The sequence below is a fragment of the Eleutherodactylus coqui genome, chromosome 4, assembly GCF_035609145.1.
Source record: "Eleutherodactylus coqui strain aEleCoq1 chromosome 4, aEleCoq1.hap1, whole genome shotgun sequence".
NCBI classification, from domain to species: domain Eukaryota; kingdom Metazoa; phylum Chordata; class Amphibia; order Anura; family Eleutherodactylidae; genus Eleutherodactylus; species Eleutherodactylus coqui.
In genome coordinates this window covers 235,400,580-235,416,375 of record NC_089840.1, presented here as the reverse complement: position 1 = coordinate 235,416,375, position 15,796 = coordinate 235,400,580, and the positions used below count along the sequence as shown (strand labels likewise).

The 15,796-nt window shown below is 45.9% G+C and overlaps 1 protein-coding gene across 1 annotated transcript; it reads right to left on the bottom strand.

Moving 5' to 3' along the window:
- Positions 1-1,389: 1,389 nt before the first annotated feature.
- Positions 1,390-15,540, bottom strand: CALHM2 (calcium homeostasis modulator family member 2). The gene is made up of 3 exons (XM_066600888.1): positions 15,340-15,540; positions 11,230-11,823; positions 1,390-4,622 (listed from the first exon to the last, which is right to left on the bottom strand). The coding sequence occupies exons 2-3, from the start codon at positions 11,770-11,772 to the stop codon at positions 4,206-4,208; spliced, it is 960 nt and encodes a 319-aa protein (XP_066456985.1). The 5' UTR covers positions 11,773-11,823; positions 15,340-15,540; the 3' UTR covers positions 1,390-4,205.
- Positions 15,541-15,796: the final 256 nt, after the last annotated feature.

Below are 15,796 nucleotides of genomic sequence, written 5' to 3'. Positions count from 1 at the left end.
CGAGCGCATATCGGCCAGTCGTTTTCACGGCCGGCCGATATGCGCTGTGATCTGATGCATTGGATTCCAATGCATCAAATCACATGGGCGTATTTGCAAGACGTAAGAACGCCCGGCCGGTCAATATAGCATTGTGCGTTTTTACGTCGGGCCCAAAACATATTTCTCGAAGGTTTTCCAAGGTGCAACATATTTTTTTTGCTAAAAATGATGCTCGCGGTCGTGTGAATGGATGAGAAAACGCTGGCCGTGATCGTGGAAAAATGCCCATTAAGGCGCTTATACGGAGAAGTCGTGAAAACCTAAAAACACCATCGCCATATATGCGCTCATGGGAAAGAGCTCTTAGGACCATTTATGGCAGCACCCATAATGTAAATCACACAAAGGCACTTGGTGTGTAAGGAAAATACTGAATGTATGATTATTTAGATTTTATTCAGCCATTTAATTACGATTTGGAGTCTTTGATTGAAATATACTGAGTATGGGATTTTTGAACAGTGGGCGACGACCAGCAGAAGGATATTTAACAGAGAAATGCAGAGTACTACATCCGGGCAAGAATGAAAAGAAAGCACATACAGAATGCGAGAAATTGGGCTAAGCAGCACACGCAAAAAAGCCTTGGCTATACTAATAGATAATAGACTGAACATGAGTCAATAGTGTGATGCAGCAGCAAAAAGGCAAATAAAATTTTGGATGTATTAAGAGAAGCATAGAGTCTAGATCATGTGAGGTAATTATTCCCCTCTAATTCTCCTTGGTCAGACCTCATTTGCAATACTGTGCCCAGTTCTGGGCACCCTAATTTAAAAAACGCAACGTAAATCGTGGCAATATAGAGCATGCAACGATTTTTTTTCTCACAAGATAGCATCAGAGAAAACTTTGCAGATATGAAGGAATCCATTGGAAAGCTTGGGCTTCACATAGATGTGTTTTCTCATGCTATCGCATTGTGGCAAAAGTTGTGCAATTTTGTAATTTTGTCGCCCGTGCGAAAGCAGCCTAAGACAACCCCCCCCCCCCCCAAGTGTGTGTGTGTGGGAGTCAGTGCGTTTTATAAAGCGAGCGTGATGAAATTCAAGCTAGCCGGCACTAATGCAGGATCGCACGTCTGCTGCAGGGGAGGACAGCAGTTCCTCTGCACTGCTGCCTGTACCTACCACTGATTGGTGGTGAGCACTGGCGGGAACTGCTGCTGCTCCCCTGCCTCCACCAGTCAGCTTCCTCCCGATGTACCACGAGCCCTGCTGTTACAGAGCTCTGCTGCTCCTGCTGTGGAAGTCCCTGGGAGAGTTAAAAAACTTTTTTTCTTCTGATTTTCCTCCTCTAAACCCAGGTGCGTCTTATAGAGCAAAAAATACTCTATTGAATTAGTGCTAATTAAGACTAAAGAACACAAGAGGAATTTTAAAATAAGCTATATTTAATTATAAAAAGATGCATGCACCAATAATCAGTTCCTGAGTCTTCTGCATAAATGTATATCCAAGCAATACTTTATCAGATACAGCTTGAGGACAATGGGCTGAAAGAATTTGCAGTCGATATTTGTGGATGACACAATCCATCCCACTAGGGTTCAGCGGTACAGCTGCTAGATAATTACAGTATTGTCGAAGGTCCCAACTAAGCAGCAATTGTAACAATGATGCAATAATAATAAATAACAGCCCTGTTTAGTATCAATAATGTAGCCATTTACTTCATCTCTAAGGCCCTTGTCACACAAGCACAGATGAAAAATGTACAGAGGTTAACCCTTTCCAGTCCAATTTGTATCCTGGTTTTCCTAGGGGGCTTACTCTTTTTCTGCTCTTACACAACGGATCTATATGCTGGCTAGAGCCAGTACTGCATGAGGTGACACGTTGGATAGGCTCCAACAGCAGAGAGGCTGGCAATATACAGTAAGAGAACCCCAACGGACGTCTTCCAACATCGAAGCTGTACAGCCTTAAATCGTAATGTCTTCAGAGGTCAGACAGTGAATTGGAAAGAGTTAATGTGTGTATGTCCATGTGACATCAACTTCATTGTTTTTTTTCTAGAATGCTTGGCAATGATCAATGAAGAATGAACTGCATATTGCTATCATTTTGTACACCCATTGAGTTGAATGGATGACTGTCGTCCAAGACGTTGGACCACAATAGGACAAGCTGTGATACATTTTCTGTACAGTCCCATTAACTATTATGTCCGTGCGCAGTCAGTTACAAATACAGACAGCGCAAAGATGTAGAATCACTCCGGTGAATAAGCCCTTAGAAGGAGCAGCCCAAGGAAAACCAGTGCAGTTATGTCTATTGTTTTGTTATTTCCAGTTTGGTGTTTTGTCTCCCTGTGATTTACATCCCACCTTAAGGACCAGCATACGTGTATTATTCTTGGTCTCTAAGAGGGATGTACAGTTTCAATAAGCCCTTTCAGTTTTTGGGTTAGGGTACATTTACATGGCGAGTGCAATATTGTTGCAAACTCACGAGAAAAACGCATCGCATTCACGTTGATGCACTTGAGATTTTCACACGCTTGGAAACCGCCTATTATTCCTTATGGGAGCAAAACACATCACATTCACATGAAACTGGCCTGTAAATGTGAGCATGATGTGATTTTTTTTTTTTTGCTCCTATAGGGAAGAATTGGCAAATCATCAATAAAATCTCAAAAAAATATAGAACTTGCTGCAATTTTTCTCTCGTATCGCTGCCAGCGCCCCTTTTTTCCCCCTGTGCATCCCACAACGTACAGAAATCATGTGAGAAAATCGCCATGTGTACATGCGCCCTTACCTGGAGATGCACATCTTGTTTAGATTATTGTTCAATGAGTACCTATAAGCAGTTGCTATCATATAGGAGCTGCTATGTAATGACCTAAAGAGCTCATGTTCAGATCTAGAGCACTCACCTTTAAGTAAGGCCTCGTTCAGACGAGCGCGGATTTAGCGCAGTATAGGTCTCTGAAAAGATCGTGGCTCTACTGCACTAAAAATCAGGTGAACGGGTGATTTCCAGCTATTAGGTCTCGAGTTTAATTAGCTGTGAAATTGTCTGTTCACACGATCAGTAGCTGCGTGGTGCATGTTATTTAGCTCCCATAGGAGTCTATGGAAACTCCCACTCATCACGCACCAAAGATGGGCCAGGTACTATCTTTTCACGCACCACGGGCCTTAGGCTTTGTTCCCACAAGCGTATATCGGCCGACGTTTTTATGGCTGGCTGATATACACTACGATCTGAGAGTTAAATCTGGTGAACGGGCACCCAAATCAAACGTTTGTGTGCCCATTCAGACAGCATGGGCCCCGGTGCATATACGCCGAGGCAGGCCGCCAAGCCATCGCTCCTTCCCTCCCCCTCGCTGGCTCACCTCTTCTCTCCTCCCCTCCGGCAGATTGCAATGGGAGGGCAGGGTGGGGACGGAGCTAAGCACCGCCCAGTCCCGCTTCCTCCCATTGCTGGCTGCGGACAAGGGGCAGGACGGGGCAGAGCTAAGCTCCCAGCCTCTACCCGCCCCTTTTCCGCAGCTAGCAATGGAAGGAGGCGGGACAGGGCAGAGCTTAGGTCTGCCCCCACATTGGATTCAACCGGAGGGAAGGAGAAAAGAGGGAGGGAGTTTAGCAGTCAAGTGAAATGTGGAAATGGTGCGGATTTTCATGATGAAATTGTAATGATTGAATTCTAGGGCGAATATACACACCAAAGTTGCTCTGGATTTTCTCCACAATGAGTGGTCGTACCCCACCAGGGATCAGCCTCCGATCCCCACCGCCTACCAACTCCATATGATCTTACAAGGTTATCTAAACAAATCACCTGCTTATGCTTTGAAAATGAATGGCTTAACAGAACATATAAGATGTCTGACAGCAGATTTTAAGAAAGTGGTTGCATAGAATTGGATGGACACGTCTATAACAAACTCCCTCTGACATCCTCCCTGAATGGTGGTCTATAGTAACATGTACGACCTTGTGCGTAAACCTGAATCCCTGTACAAGATAAGACCTTTGAGCAAAAGACTACCCACAGTCATGGTACTTGATTCCATGTACAGACCTTTTTCAGGTTGACTTTTTGGAAAGTGCTGGTTAAAAAAGTTGTTTAGTACCTTTAGGTCAAAAGTTTATAATAATTGCGTGTTTTCTTTTTTTTAATGTCAAAATTTATCCTCCGATCACCGCCTCACACGGCAAGCAGCGCCATTTCTTTTCCATCACCCTCTGTGCCATTTCCAATGAGCTTTTTAGCCCATTTGTGGAGACGACTGTACAAGGGAAAGCCTTTATTTTCCCGGTACAGGTATAGCCCTGTTATTTCATTCCACTGAGGACTTGGCTGAGCCTCCTCCACCTGATATTCCGTTGCCATTTCCTTTTCTTCTTTGTCTAAAGCCACAAAGCCAAAAAACTGCTTGACGTTAGTGGCTGCTAGGACCTTGGCGTGGACTTCAGCAGTGCGGTTGAAGAGTTCTTTCTCACAGTTGCGGTACTGGGTCCAATAGGCTTCCTGGTGGTAACTTAGAGGAGAACAGCAGTGATGCAAGCACTTCAGAAGGAATATAGTTGAAGCAACTACACCGATTAGAATCCACCCAAGAAACTAGAAGGAGATAGAAAAATGACATATGAGTCAAAGGTCTTTTGTTTCTCTACCGTCACCAACTCCTAAGTCCAATGGACCACAATGATGGCAGTGGAAAACAATATATATTTGTTTCTATAGCTCAAGGTTTCACCCCAAATTGGGGAACCTGCTGTAAAACCAAGTCTCCAATAGACAATTTAAGGTAGCATCAGATAAAAAAAGCAACCAAAGTAGTATAATGACCTCACGATGGCATGGATTAACAACAAAAGTTCCGATAATAGAAAAATAAAAGCATACAAGGGCAGGTTAAAAGGGTTTTATGGGTCCAGGACGCTCAGAATCCCCAGTTTTGAGCAGATCATCCAGCCCACTGTCAGTGCAGTGGACCAGACATGTGTCATAGGGGACGGGAGCTGAAGTGCCCTAGCTGGCTTCACTCCCATTGAAATCAATTGGAGCTGAAGCGGCTATTCTACTTCCAGGACTTCTGCCTCCGACACCAGAGACAGACGCGGAATTGTAACAGCCCCTTCAGCTCGCATGGGTTTTATTGGGAATGAAGCCAGCTAGGGTACTTCCACTAGTCTCCTTTGATGCATGCCTGGCCTGCTGCACTAACAGTGGAACGGGTAATCAGGTGACCGCTGGGGATTCCGTGCGGAGGATCCCTAACAGTCCTGATGATAGGTTATCAATAGTTTTTGCCTGGAAAACCCCTTTTAACTAAGAACTGGTATTTAAAGAGTTATCTCACAAAGATAATGCCCGTCTGTAGTAGCCCAGTACAACAGGGTTCCAACTAAAAAGTGTGTATGCTCAATATTGTATTGTCACTGTCTTTTGTGCTGTGTGAGTGAAGTGTATTGCCTGCTTTGCAGCTCTGAATGGGTTAAGTGTCTGGTGTCTGAGTAATGTATCTTTTGTCTGTCACGTTACCATGTATTATTTATTGGTATGAGAGGAGTTGCAAGAGACTTTTTGGGTTTTGGTCGGTCATTGGGTTAGAGACGGCCAAGGCGGCTGTCTGTGGGTACCATTAACCCACAGACACAGAATGAAGGAGGCCAAAAGGATGGCCTATTGCTTGTGAGAACAAATGATGTTTTCCAGAGAATGCAGAATAACCAGTGAGTGTGGACCGGTAGAGAGAGAGTGTTGAGGAAGAGTGGAAGCGGGCCAAGACCTGCAGATAACTTAGACTGTAGTTTCTCCTGCATCCCCATGAAGTCTCCCAGCCACACCACTTGGTAAAGCTGCTGCTAAGTGGTACTCTGTTGGAAGTTTAGTAAAATGACCAGGCACCCATCCGTTTCTGGAGGCTGTGTCTTAACCAGTACCCGTGTGTGTGTGTGTGTGTGTGTGTGAATTTACTCCGCCAACTGGGAATTCTCCCACGGAGGCTGCGAGAAAGAGGGTCTACTCCACTATCCCAGAATCCTCCCTCCGCTGCAGAAGAAATGGTGGCGTCACGAGTGACAAATCGAACTAAGGTAATCCAGCATTGGGTTCTCCGCTTTATCCACCTGCCCCTGGCCCATTGATGCGCCGTGGTTACCCTATGGGTGGGAGACAGTAGAGCCACCGTGACAAGACTCAAATTCTACCCCACCATCTCCTAGGCCATGCCCCGCTCCTTGGATGCCGCAGGGCACTACACGTCCACATGTCCCATTAAGCATATAAACATCATAGAGGGTGGTAAGCTATAAGAGCCATAACAAAGAGCTTCTCTATATGAGCACTTCCCGTTTTGGCAAACTCAAGCCATCCTTACATTGTATGGAGAGCCAATCATCTGTCACGTAACATACAATAGTACATTTTTCTTGTAGTGGTAATTGCAGGGGTAATTCCTGTCTGGCTGTGGCTTCTCCAAGCAGAAGCAGTCATTTTTAAAATAACAGCATTTTGTAAGAGATGATGAAACAACCCCTTATCTACCGATATTCCAAAACGGTGCAGACAAGACTCATCCTACATGAGGGGGATACATTCACAAGTACAGTGCACTGACGGTCAACCAGTCATAGCTCTTCCACTGAGTGGGACACAAACAAAGAAAAGCAGACAGAAGAGAGTCAGACAGTTCAAGTCGGCAATTGGAGGGTACGCGGTACAAAGAGGTCAGGCAAAGCAAGGTCAGATCCGAAGTCCGAGGGTCAAGATCTGGGAACGCAATCCAAATATGCGGGTGTAGCCTGGAGACAAACATACACTGGCAAGAACTGCCAGACACAGAGAGGTTTAAATGCTGTCAGAACTCCCGCCCTAGCAGCTGATTATGGCAGGAGCCTGACAGCAGCAGAAGCTAATCCAGAATACAAGCAAGCCCACCCCCAACACTGCCATTGCAACGGGGACGCGGCGCGGGACGGCGCCCGCCGCGTCCCTAGCAACACAGCGACGAACAGGACAATGGCGGCCAGGTGTGGTCACCAGCATCGGGGTTTCCCTGCGCCGCACCCCAGCCAACCCGGGTGATAGGACCAGCGGTGCGGGCATGGAGGCCCCAGGAGGAGCTGGTCCTGACACCCAGAGTGAGAGCAAGCCCGAATATTTCTGTACAAAGGGACCCACCATCCCAGGTACCTGTTCACACTACAGGCTTTTCCTGTGTGTCCGCCCGTAATTAGGATCACCACACAGAAGTACTTTATCGAGACACCCACGCATCTGCTGTGCGGGGTTATATTGTCAAAGCCTTCCTGAGTAATTGTTTGCCAGAGTGTATGTGGAGTGACCCCTACCCCCCTTTCCTCCTCTGGAGTGCTCCCAATCCAGGACCAGTGACATGCAGATAACATGGACTGTAGGGCCGTATTTATCCTGTGTATCCTCCCTACCTCTGAGCTTTAGCCTGTAACTACTGAAAGTGAATTGTACCTGCATTACCTGTTATACAAGTTTATTATCAAGTAAAAGTTATACCGGGCCCTATAACACAAGTCTCCGTGTTTATTACTCCACCGCATAGAATATCGGTGTGTGGGAAAAGTGGCGTCATGAGTAATATATACTACCAGCTCCCTAATCACACATGACAGCTGCGATAGAGAATCCTGCTGCCAGCATCTCGTCAATGGCTTTTCAGGGAAGGGCTACATAAGCCCTTCCCTGAAAAGTTATTTAAAAAAGTGTATTAAAAAAAAAAAGCAATACTCACCTCCCTTCAGCTGCCGGGGCTCAGCCGCGACTTCTGGCGCTGTCCCCGGATTTGTAGTTCTGAGCTATCAGCAGCCTGGGATTTTAAATCCCCGTCTGCTGATAGCTCAGCAGCGCTACAAAATCGGGCACACCGGCAGAAGTCGCCGCTGAGCCCTGGCAGCTGTCAATGGCTTTGCAGGGAAGGGCTTCATAAGCCCTTTCCTGAAAAGCCTTTTAAAATAGTGAGAAAAAAAATAAAAATACTCACTTGCCGGGACTCAGCGGCAACTTCTGCCGCTGTCCCCGGCTTTGTAGCTCTCAGCTATCAGCAGCCAGGGATTTAAAATCCCCGCCTGCTGGTAGCTCTAATTGTGATTGGCTGAACGCTTCAGCCAATTACAATCAGAGCTACCAGCAGGTGGGGATTTTAAATCCCCGGCTGCTGATAGCTCAAAACAGCAGTGCAGTGCCGGGGACAGGGGCAGAAGTCGCCACTGAGCCCTGGCAGCCGTGAATAGCTTTTCAGGGAAGGGCTTATGAAGCTCTTGTGTGACAGCTGCGGTAGAGAATTAAAGAATTCCTCTGCTGCATCTGCCACAGATGTGGCAGACGTAGCAGCAGGGAATTCTTTTAACTAGCGGGGATTAAGGAAAGATGCGGCAGATGTGTTCTTCATCCCTGCAGGGGGGGGGGGGGGGGACAGCAGCAGTGGACAGGTAGGTTTTGTTTTTTTTTTACACTAAAATTTTTTTTTCAGGGAAGGGCTTATATGTAAAGCTCTTCCCTAGAAAACAATTCAGGTGTGCCAGCAGACCGTTGTCTTCAATGGAGCCGCCGGCAGCAGCAGCGGCGGCTCCATTGAAAACAATGCGTGCATTCCCTATGGTGCATGCATGTCCTATCTTTGCAGGCACGCACCTGCAAAGTACGCAAAGTACAGACATGTGCACACACCATAGGGAATGCATTGTTGCAAATAGAAGCGTGCTTTTGTGCGTGCACCCTTATGCCCTAACAGGAAACCGAATGCAGGACCCAGAAACAGGCTGCTGCCACGTCGCTGCCTGCAAGCTGTTGGCACATTGTGGGAGCAGCCAAGCACCACCATGGGACTGAGACAAGGTACTACAGTAATATGGCTGATGGGGCGAGATCCATTGGTCAGGCTTAGGTCCTCCATCTTTTTATGGAAACTGGTGGTGCAATTCATCCCTCTATCGTTAACAGGAATCAGTTGTGTTTTTTATACCTGTCCCTATCTTATTTTAGAATTATCACTTTTTTCTGCAATGAGAGTTGATTTTAATTCCATTTTCAGAGAAACAACAAGAATGTAAAGATATTCTGATACCATCTGAAGCCCTTTAGAATGGGAAGGCGTTCCAGTTTGTAGTAAATGTTTGTATTTCTCTATATAAGATCTGCCAGGATCATTAGCATTTGTGGCCACCGGGCAAACATATATTTTATAGCTATCAAATATCAGATATGAATAGTTACCCAAAAGTTTAGATATATTCTGTAACATTTTCCTTCCGATTCAGCTGATTGATCTGAAGATGATTTCCCTTCTACTTGGCCAATTGCCATTAACACACCCATTCTCTTCTCCTTAGCCTCTCAACAGAAACAAGATCTCTTTGCCAGGATGATGACACATCAAACAAATGTTCACAATAGCAGAACTTCTGTTTATAACAGTTTATATCACACACACCTTATTATAAGAGTTTTATACCATTCACAAGAATTGCCCCTGCTCTGTACTATGTAACATTTCCTATATATGAGTGTATACACACAGAGCCAAATCAATGTGTGGACAGAAATAGAACGGCCTTTTCTCCCTCCTGAACGCTGATCCCGAGTACATGGCTGGCACTTAGGAAAGGTCACAGGAAACACCTGGCAGAGTCCAACATCAGGAATTTACTAGCTTTGACTATTTGAAAACGCCCTCTTGATAAACGCATGGTGCACCCTCTTATTTTGGTTATTTCCATAGTGCATAGATATTCTGCGGCGCTGTAGAGAAATTGCAGCGGTCCATTTACTCATTGGCGCTGGCAATCTAAATTCACCAATCGGTATTTTTGGAGTGTAAAAGGAACTGGAGTAATCCCACACAAATACAAGGAACATACAAACTCCGTGCAGATGTTGTCCTGGGTCAGATCTGAACCTTAGAAGTACCTTTATACTGTACGACTGTGGTGCGCATAAGAGCCCAACAGCTTTACACAGGAGCGACAGTCTGTCAAGTAAATGCAAGCAGAGTGGGCCAGAGATCATTTTGACCTGCTGGTCTCTGTTCAGAGTAAGGCCGCCTGCACACGGGTCGATCAGCATTGCAGAATTCAGAGTGGGCATGCTATGGAAAAGCAGTTTTCATGCCCATGAGCGGTGGGAAAAAAAAAATCCCAGCATGTACTATTTTGAGTTGGATTCCGTGCGGTTGGCTTCCATTGACGTCAATGGAAGCCATCCAATGCACGGCCCTTCTATCATTGTGGAAAGGTTGCGAGATCCAAGGTCATCACCTTGCCACGGTGCAGCATAATCTGTACTATGCATGTGAACCGTCCGGCACGTCTGCAGTACAGTATATGAAGACTGCGAACAGGTACAGGGGAGTCATCGGCTGGGCACAGGGTTGGATTCCGCTGCGGGATCCCGCATGCGGAATCCGTCCTGGACATGTGCAGGCAGCCTATACAGAAGTCGCTCATAGATCGATGGACGACTGTTTACATTGAGCGAGAAGCAGCTTAGGACTCTTTCCTTTTCAGTGAGCTGAAACCTAACTATCAGTGAAAACTGAGTGACTTCTTGTTCAGGGCCCTGTCGGGGGCCATGTGTGCACAGGTTGACGTGTCAGCTGAATTCGGGCAACTATTACCCCGTGTAAAAGTACCTTAAGACCCCTAACCCAGAGCAGTGTTATCCACTGAGTCATGAAACAAACAGGTTAGAAGCAATTTATCTATGAGACATACACCACAGGCTGGGACATGGCAATGTTCACAAGTCATAGTTGGATTTATTGCAATGGTTGCATTGTACTGCTGGCATTTGCAAAATTTTTCTGCAACTTCTGGGCAACACAGTGTCGTCCTATCCCAAGACTGTTGCATCTTACAATATACTACTAGTGATTCTGCATTGCCAGTCTTTTGCACAAACACACAATGAACTAGTAATCCCCCATTAGACATAGCTGATCATGGGCATCATGTCCCTTGAAGCATTGGTACTGGGGTTTCAATAAGTTCATCATACAAGTTTACATGTATACTACTGAAATACACTATGATTAAAAATGGTTTGGGAGCCCTAGTAGGGAAAGGAAGTATTGCCCCTAACCTTCGATGGTCACCAAAATGGTAAATATACCCATTAAAGTTTATTATGAGGTTGTGGGAGAACTGGAAAAGCCCTTAGGCATCACATATATTCCAAGACTTTACAAACGTACCTGTGATTCATACTTTAACCTCCGTATAACTTCTTCTTTAAAGATCAAAAGCTCGGCCGGTGTGTCTTTGCATGGAAATTTAGCTATGTCTTCTCTTCCCTTGTCCAGAGGAAAGTCTTGAAATGTGAGGGGATTCAAGAACTCGCTGCGGGCGCACACATAGGCCTCTCCTCGGAGCAGTGAAATAACAGACCAAGTCACAGGGGCTACAGCTGCTCTCCCTGCTATGGAGCCAAACAGTAAGAAGGTAGCAGGAATTGAACAGTTCTTCATTGCCCTTTTCCGACATTCTGCTACTAGATTCCAAGTGTTGTTATTTAAAATGATGCCAACGAGAAACAAGACTAATACTGGCACTCCAATAGCTGCCAGTCCGTACAGATAGTTTCGTTCGGGAGAACAAGGGCAGTGGAAAGCCACTACAGAGAACAACTCCTGGCTGCCAACTGTGCCCAGTGCAACCAGTCCATTAAATATCATCACATCTCTGCTCCTGAAGAACAGGGAAAAAAACTTCAAATTTTCAGATATTAAAGCGGCCATTCTTCTGGGGTCTCAGGGTCCAGACGAGAAAAAAACGTTGCAAACTTCACACTGCAGAGAAAATGAAAGATTTCAATTCAATTGCAATAAAAACAAAGGCGTGATTCTAGTTACAGTTTCGGCTACCATTTCCTCTTGTGTTCGTTTCCTTTTCATTTTTGCCTACACATTCTACCAGACAGCAGGCTAGAGATAATGAAGGGGTAAAAGGAAATACAAAACACATAGAAGGCCAGCAAAAACTGCAGTTCTGAACTACTTGCTTTGTATTGATCATGTCATACAAAACATTCAAAGTGTTACTTTCCACAACCTAAACGTGGCACTGGGTCTATAATTTAAGTCATCTGATGAAAACATTTATGAGAGAATGTAGTAACTAAAACAAGCTTTGCATAGATTTGCCTGCAGCTAGTGTTGTGTGCAAATGTAATAATTGATACAGCAGCCGTAGTCACAACAGTAACGAGCTGCACACAAGGACATTCAACTCAAAACCTTGAAATGCCAAGATAAGATACATTGTAACCAAGTGAAAATACAGTTTATCTGCTATTTATAAACAAAACAAAGTTTAAAAAAGTTGTCAAAGTTAGGCCCCATGTCCATTGGCGGATTTGATTTGCAGAATCTGGGCGGGAGATCTGCAAATCAATCCGCCCATAGGGATGCATTAGCGTCTGCAAAACAATTAAAAGCATGCGGATGTCATTTTTTTCCCACCGTTGCACGCGGGGGAAAATAAAAAAAAATCGCAGCATGCTCCATTTTCTGTGAATTTCCGCACGGACGGCTTCCATTGAAGTCAATGGAAGCCGTCTAGAGATGAGCAAGTATACTCGCTAAAGGCAATTGCTCGAGCGAGCATTGCCTTTAGCGAGTACCTCCCCGCTTGAGATGGAAGGTTCGGGTGCCGGCAGCGGGCAGGGAGCTGCAGGGGAGAGCGGGGCGAAATGGAGGGGAGATCTCTCTCTCCCTCTCTCCCCCCCGCTCCCTCCTGCTGACTGCCGCTACTCACCGCTCCCCCGCGCCGGCACCCGAACCTGCAGTCTTGAGTGGGGAGAGCCTCGCTAAAGGCAATGCTAGCTCGAGCAATTGCCTTTAGCGAGTATACTCGCTCATCTATAAAGCCGTCCCATTCGTGGCACACCCGCAGCTGACACTGTGGATGTGCTGTGGATCCGCGGGAAAGCAGGAGATTTAAAAAAAATAAATAAAAAAAATGTGAATGCGCACCAACCGGCGCGTTCGCACGCATTCGCCGTGCAGAAGAAAGATGATCTATCCGAGAAGCAGAAGACCCGCACCGCAACCGGACAGGTAATTCTGCGAGCGGATTCTGTGCGTTCCGTGGACATTGGGCCATAGGCCGAATGAAAACAACCGGGTCAGATTCCGCATGTGGGATCCCACAGCGGAATCCGTCCTTGTGCCCGGCCGGTGACCCCGTGTACCTGTCCAGATTCTTCTCCTCTGTGCTGCGGATGTGCCCACCGTTGCACATGTGCAGTACAGATTATGCCTAGGCAATGACGCGTTTACTGCATCCTTTCCGCAAAGATGATTGCGGAACGGCTGCGGGTCGGATGGCTTCCACTGACTTTAATGGACGCCGTCCGTACAGAGTCCACAGAAAATGGAGCATGCTGCGATTTCTCCTTTGCAAGCGGAAAAACACCAATTGATTTCTACTCGTGTAGATGAAATCACATTTTATCATAGCATGCTATGGTCGCCATTTGCTGCAGAATCTGGAGGCAGACCCCCACTTCGAATTCTGCAATACAAATCCGCTTGTGTGCATTTGGCCTTAGGACTCGTTGCACCAAAGTTTTGATCTGAGATCAATGAGAGTTGATCTAAGATCAAGTAGAAAAACATTGCACCTGCAATCATTGTTCAAATCTACATTCAATTTGACCCCCCGATTTTGGCGGATCAAACTAGTTTATCCAAGTTCAATTGGCGAAATCCTAGATGGCGGACTAGGCTGATATCCTGATAGGCTTTTCATGGGTGGTGAAAATACACCCAAGTTTGCTGCTGGTAGCAGCCATGTTTTTACCATCGCTATGAATGCTTGAAAGATCACCTGACTACAGTAACCAATCAGCATGTACGATACATTTTGTCCACGTAGAAGCTTTGATCTCAGATCAAGTGAACTCAGTTTTATTAATCCTATATCAAAAATTGGTGCAATACTTTTTCATCAGGATCAAGGAAAAAAGTAAAATAAATGAAGAGATGCCGGCTCTGTAACATGGAATCTTTATGCGGATCATAGAAAAGTTACAAAAGTTGAAGGTGCCATATTAGGTCGGCTTCACACGGATGTAAGTGTATTTGTGTGATGGGTGTTACGCTTTTGTCATGTCTATGCGTATTTTGCTGTATTCTTTTGCGTGCGCATGCCCTGTGAATTTGTATGTGTAAAAAAACATGCTCCTGTTGATTTAAATGGGCAATTGAGTTTAATAGGTGCTATTTTTGCATAACACAAAAATAGGGCATGCAATTTATTTTTTTTGCATAACCAAAATGTGCACGTAAAAAAATGCACGTAATCAAAACCTTTGGAATCAACTGGTTCTATTCACTGCTATGTGTAATATGCAGCGCAAATGTGTTTGTGTAAGTAAGCCCTTAAGCTACATCCACGCTAGCTGAATACGGTCCTTGGGCTCGCCCTGCCCACCTGAACCGTAGCTCTTTTTACAGTCAACACAGCATCCCAGGGGAGATTGGAGCTACAAGGGGGAGAAGGGAGTATTGGAGGCTTTATTATTTAGACATAAATGGGGGGCACGAATTAAAACCAAAACAAACAAACATAGCTCAGACAACCCCTTTAAGATATTTTCACTTTCTGAAGAGAAAAGCGAATCCCATGCGTGCCGTGGACATGAGACCGTACTGATATGTGCAGGAAAAATATTCTTTGCATGCAGAAATACGCCCATGTGAAGGGGGTCTAAGATGGATCTATTCGGCCGGAGGGATTCCCCTTTTCTGCTTCCCGAATGCAACAGGAAAATGTGACCTACGCCGCAGATGTGACAGCAGCAGGGGTAGGGGGCAACTTTGTGATTGATGGGGGTCCCAAGATCCTGAGAATAGGGTGCAGAAACTACTAATCAGCTACTAATCAATTATAGGTGTATATTATATAACTATAGGGGAAGGGGGGTTCTGAAAATTGGACACAGAACATTCTTTGTACCCCTAGGCCATCATCTTCCCCGCTGGAGCGAGACATGTGCATAAAAACCCGGTGAGCCAGACTTTCCACATATTTGTTCATCTGGAATATGTGATCCCTATGGAAGCGCCATGTTACTAATGTACTTAGTGCGCTACAGATATGTACTAACAAGTATACGACACCCAATAAATACATTTCCATATAGCTGTCAATAACAAATATTACTGATGGCAACTATACAAAGCAAACCCATAAAGCCAGTAACAGGGGACTCAGACTAGCAGAGCCAAGAAGAGGAAGGCTGACGCTCCTGCTATAGTGGAGGGAGCCGCAGCTCTGGGTGTAATAGTCCTAGAACTTACGGCCACTCCGTGGGGTCTTCAGCAGTCCGCACACAGCAGCCGGCACCTCTCCACCAGACACTGCAGCAGCTCCGAGGGAGTGAGCGGAGGAAGTGACTCCTTCCAAGGGGCTCCAGCCAAGTCTGACTGCGGTGGGAAAGTTCCTCCTGCCCCTTTTTTCCAGCACAAACTGCAGAGCCGGAGTGTAATAATGCCGGTCCGCCAGCCCGTACCGACAATATAGCATGGGCTCCTTCCCTGTATACATATAATATAAGGGAAGGGGCCGCTTACTATATATAATGTGCTTCTACACGGCTGCAAGCCTGTCGGATTTGGCAGTCTCTTCAGTCAGCGAGGAGCCGTCCGTCTCCTCACATCCTCTGCGGCTGGGGGGCGACACTGGGGCGGACATAAACCACTAATGAGGCTTTATCTTCTCTCGGGACATAAATGTAGAGGTAGCCTGGGTTCACAC

Coding starts and splice junctions, on each gene's coding strand:
- CALHM2 (XM_066600888.1), bottom strand. CDS start 11,772: ATGGCCGCTTTAATATCTGAAAATTTGAAGTTTTTTTCCCTGTTCTTC. Junction 4,623..11,229: donor GGTTAAAGTATGAATCACAG/GTACGTTTGTAA, acceptor ATCTCCTTCTAG/TTTCTTGGGTGGATTCTAAT.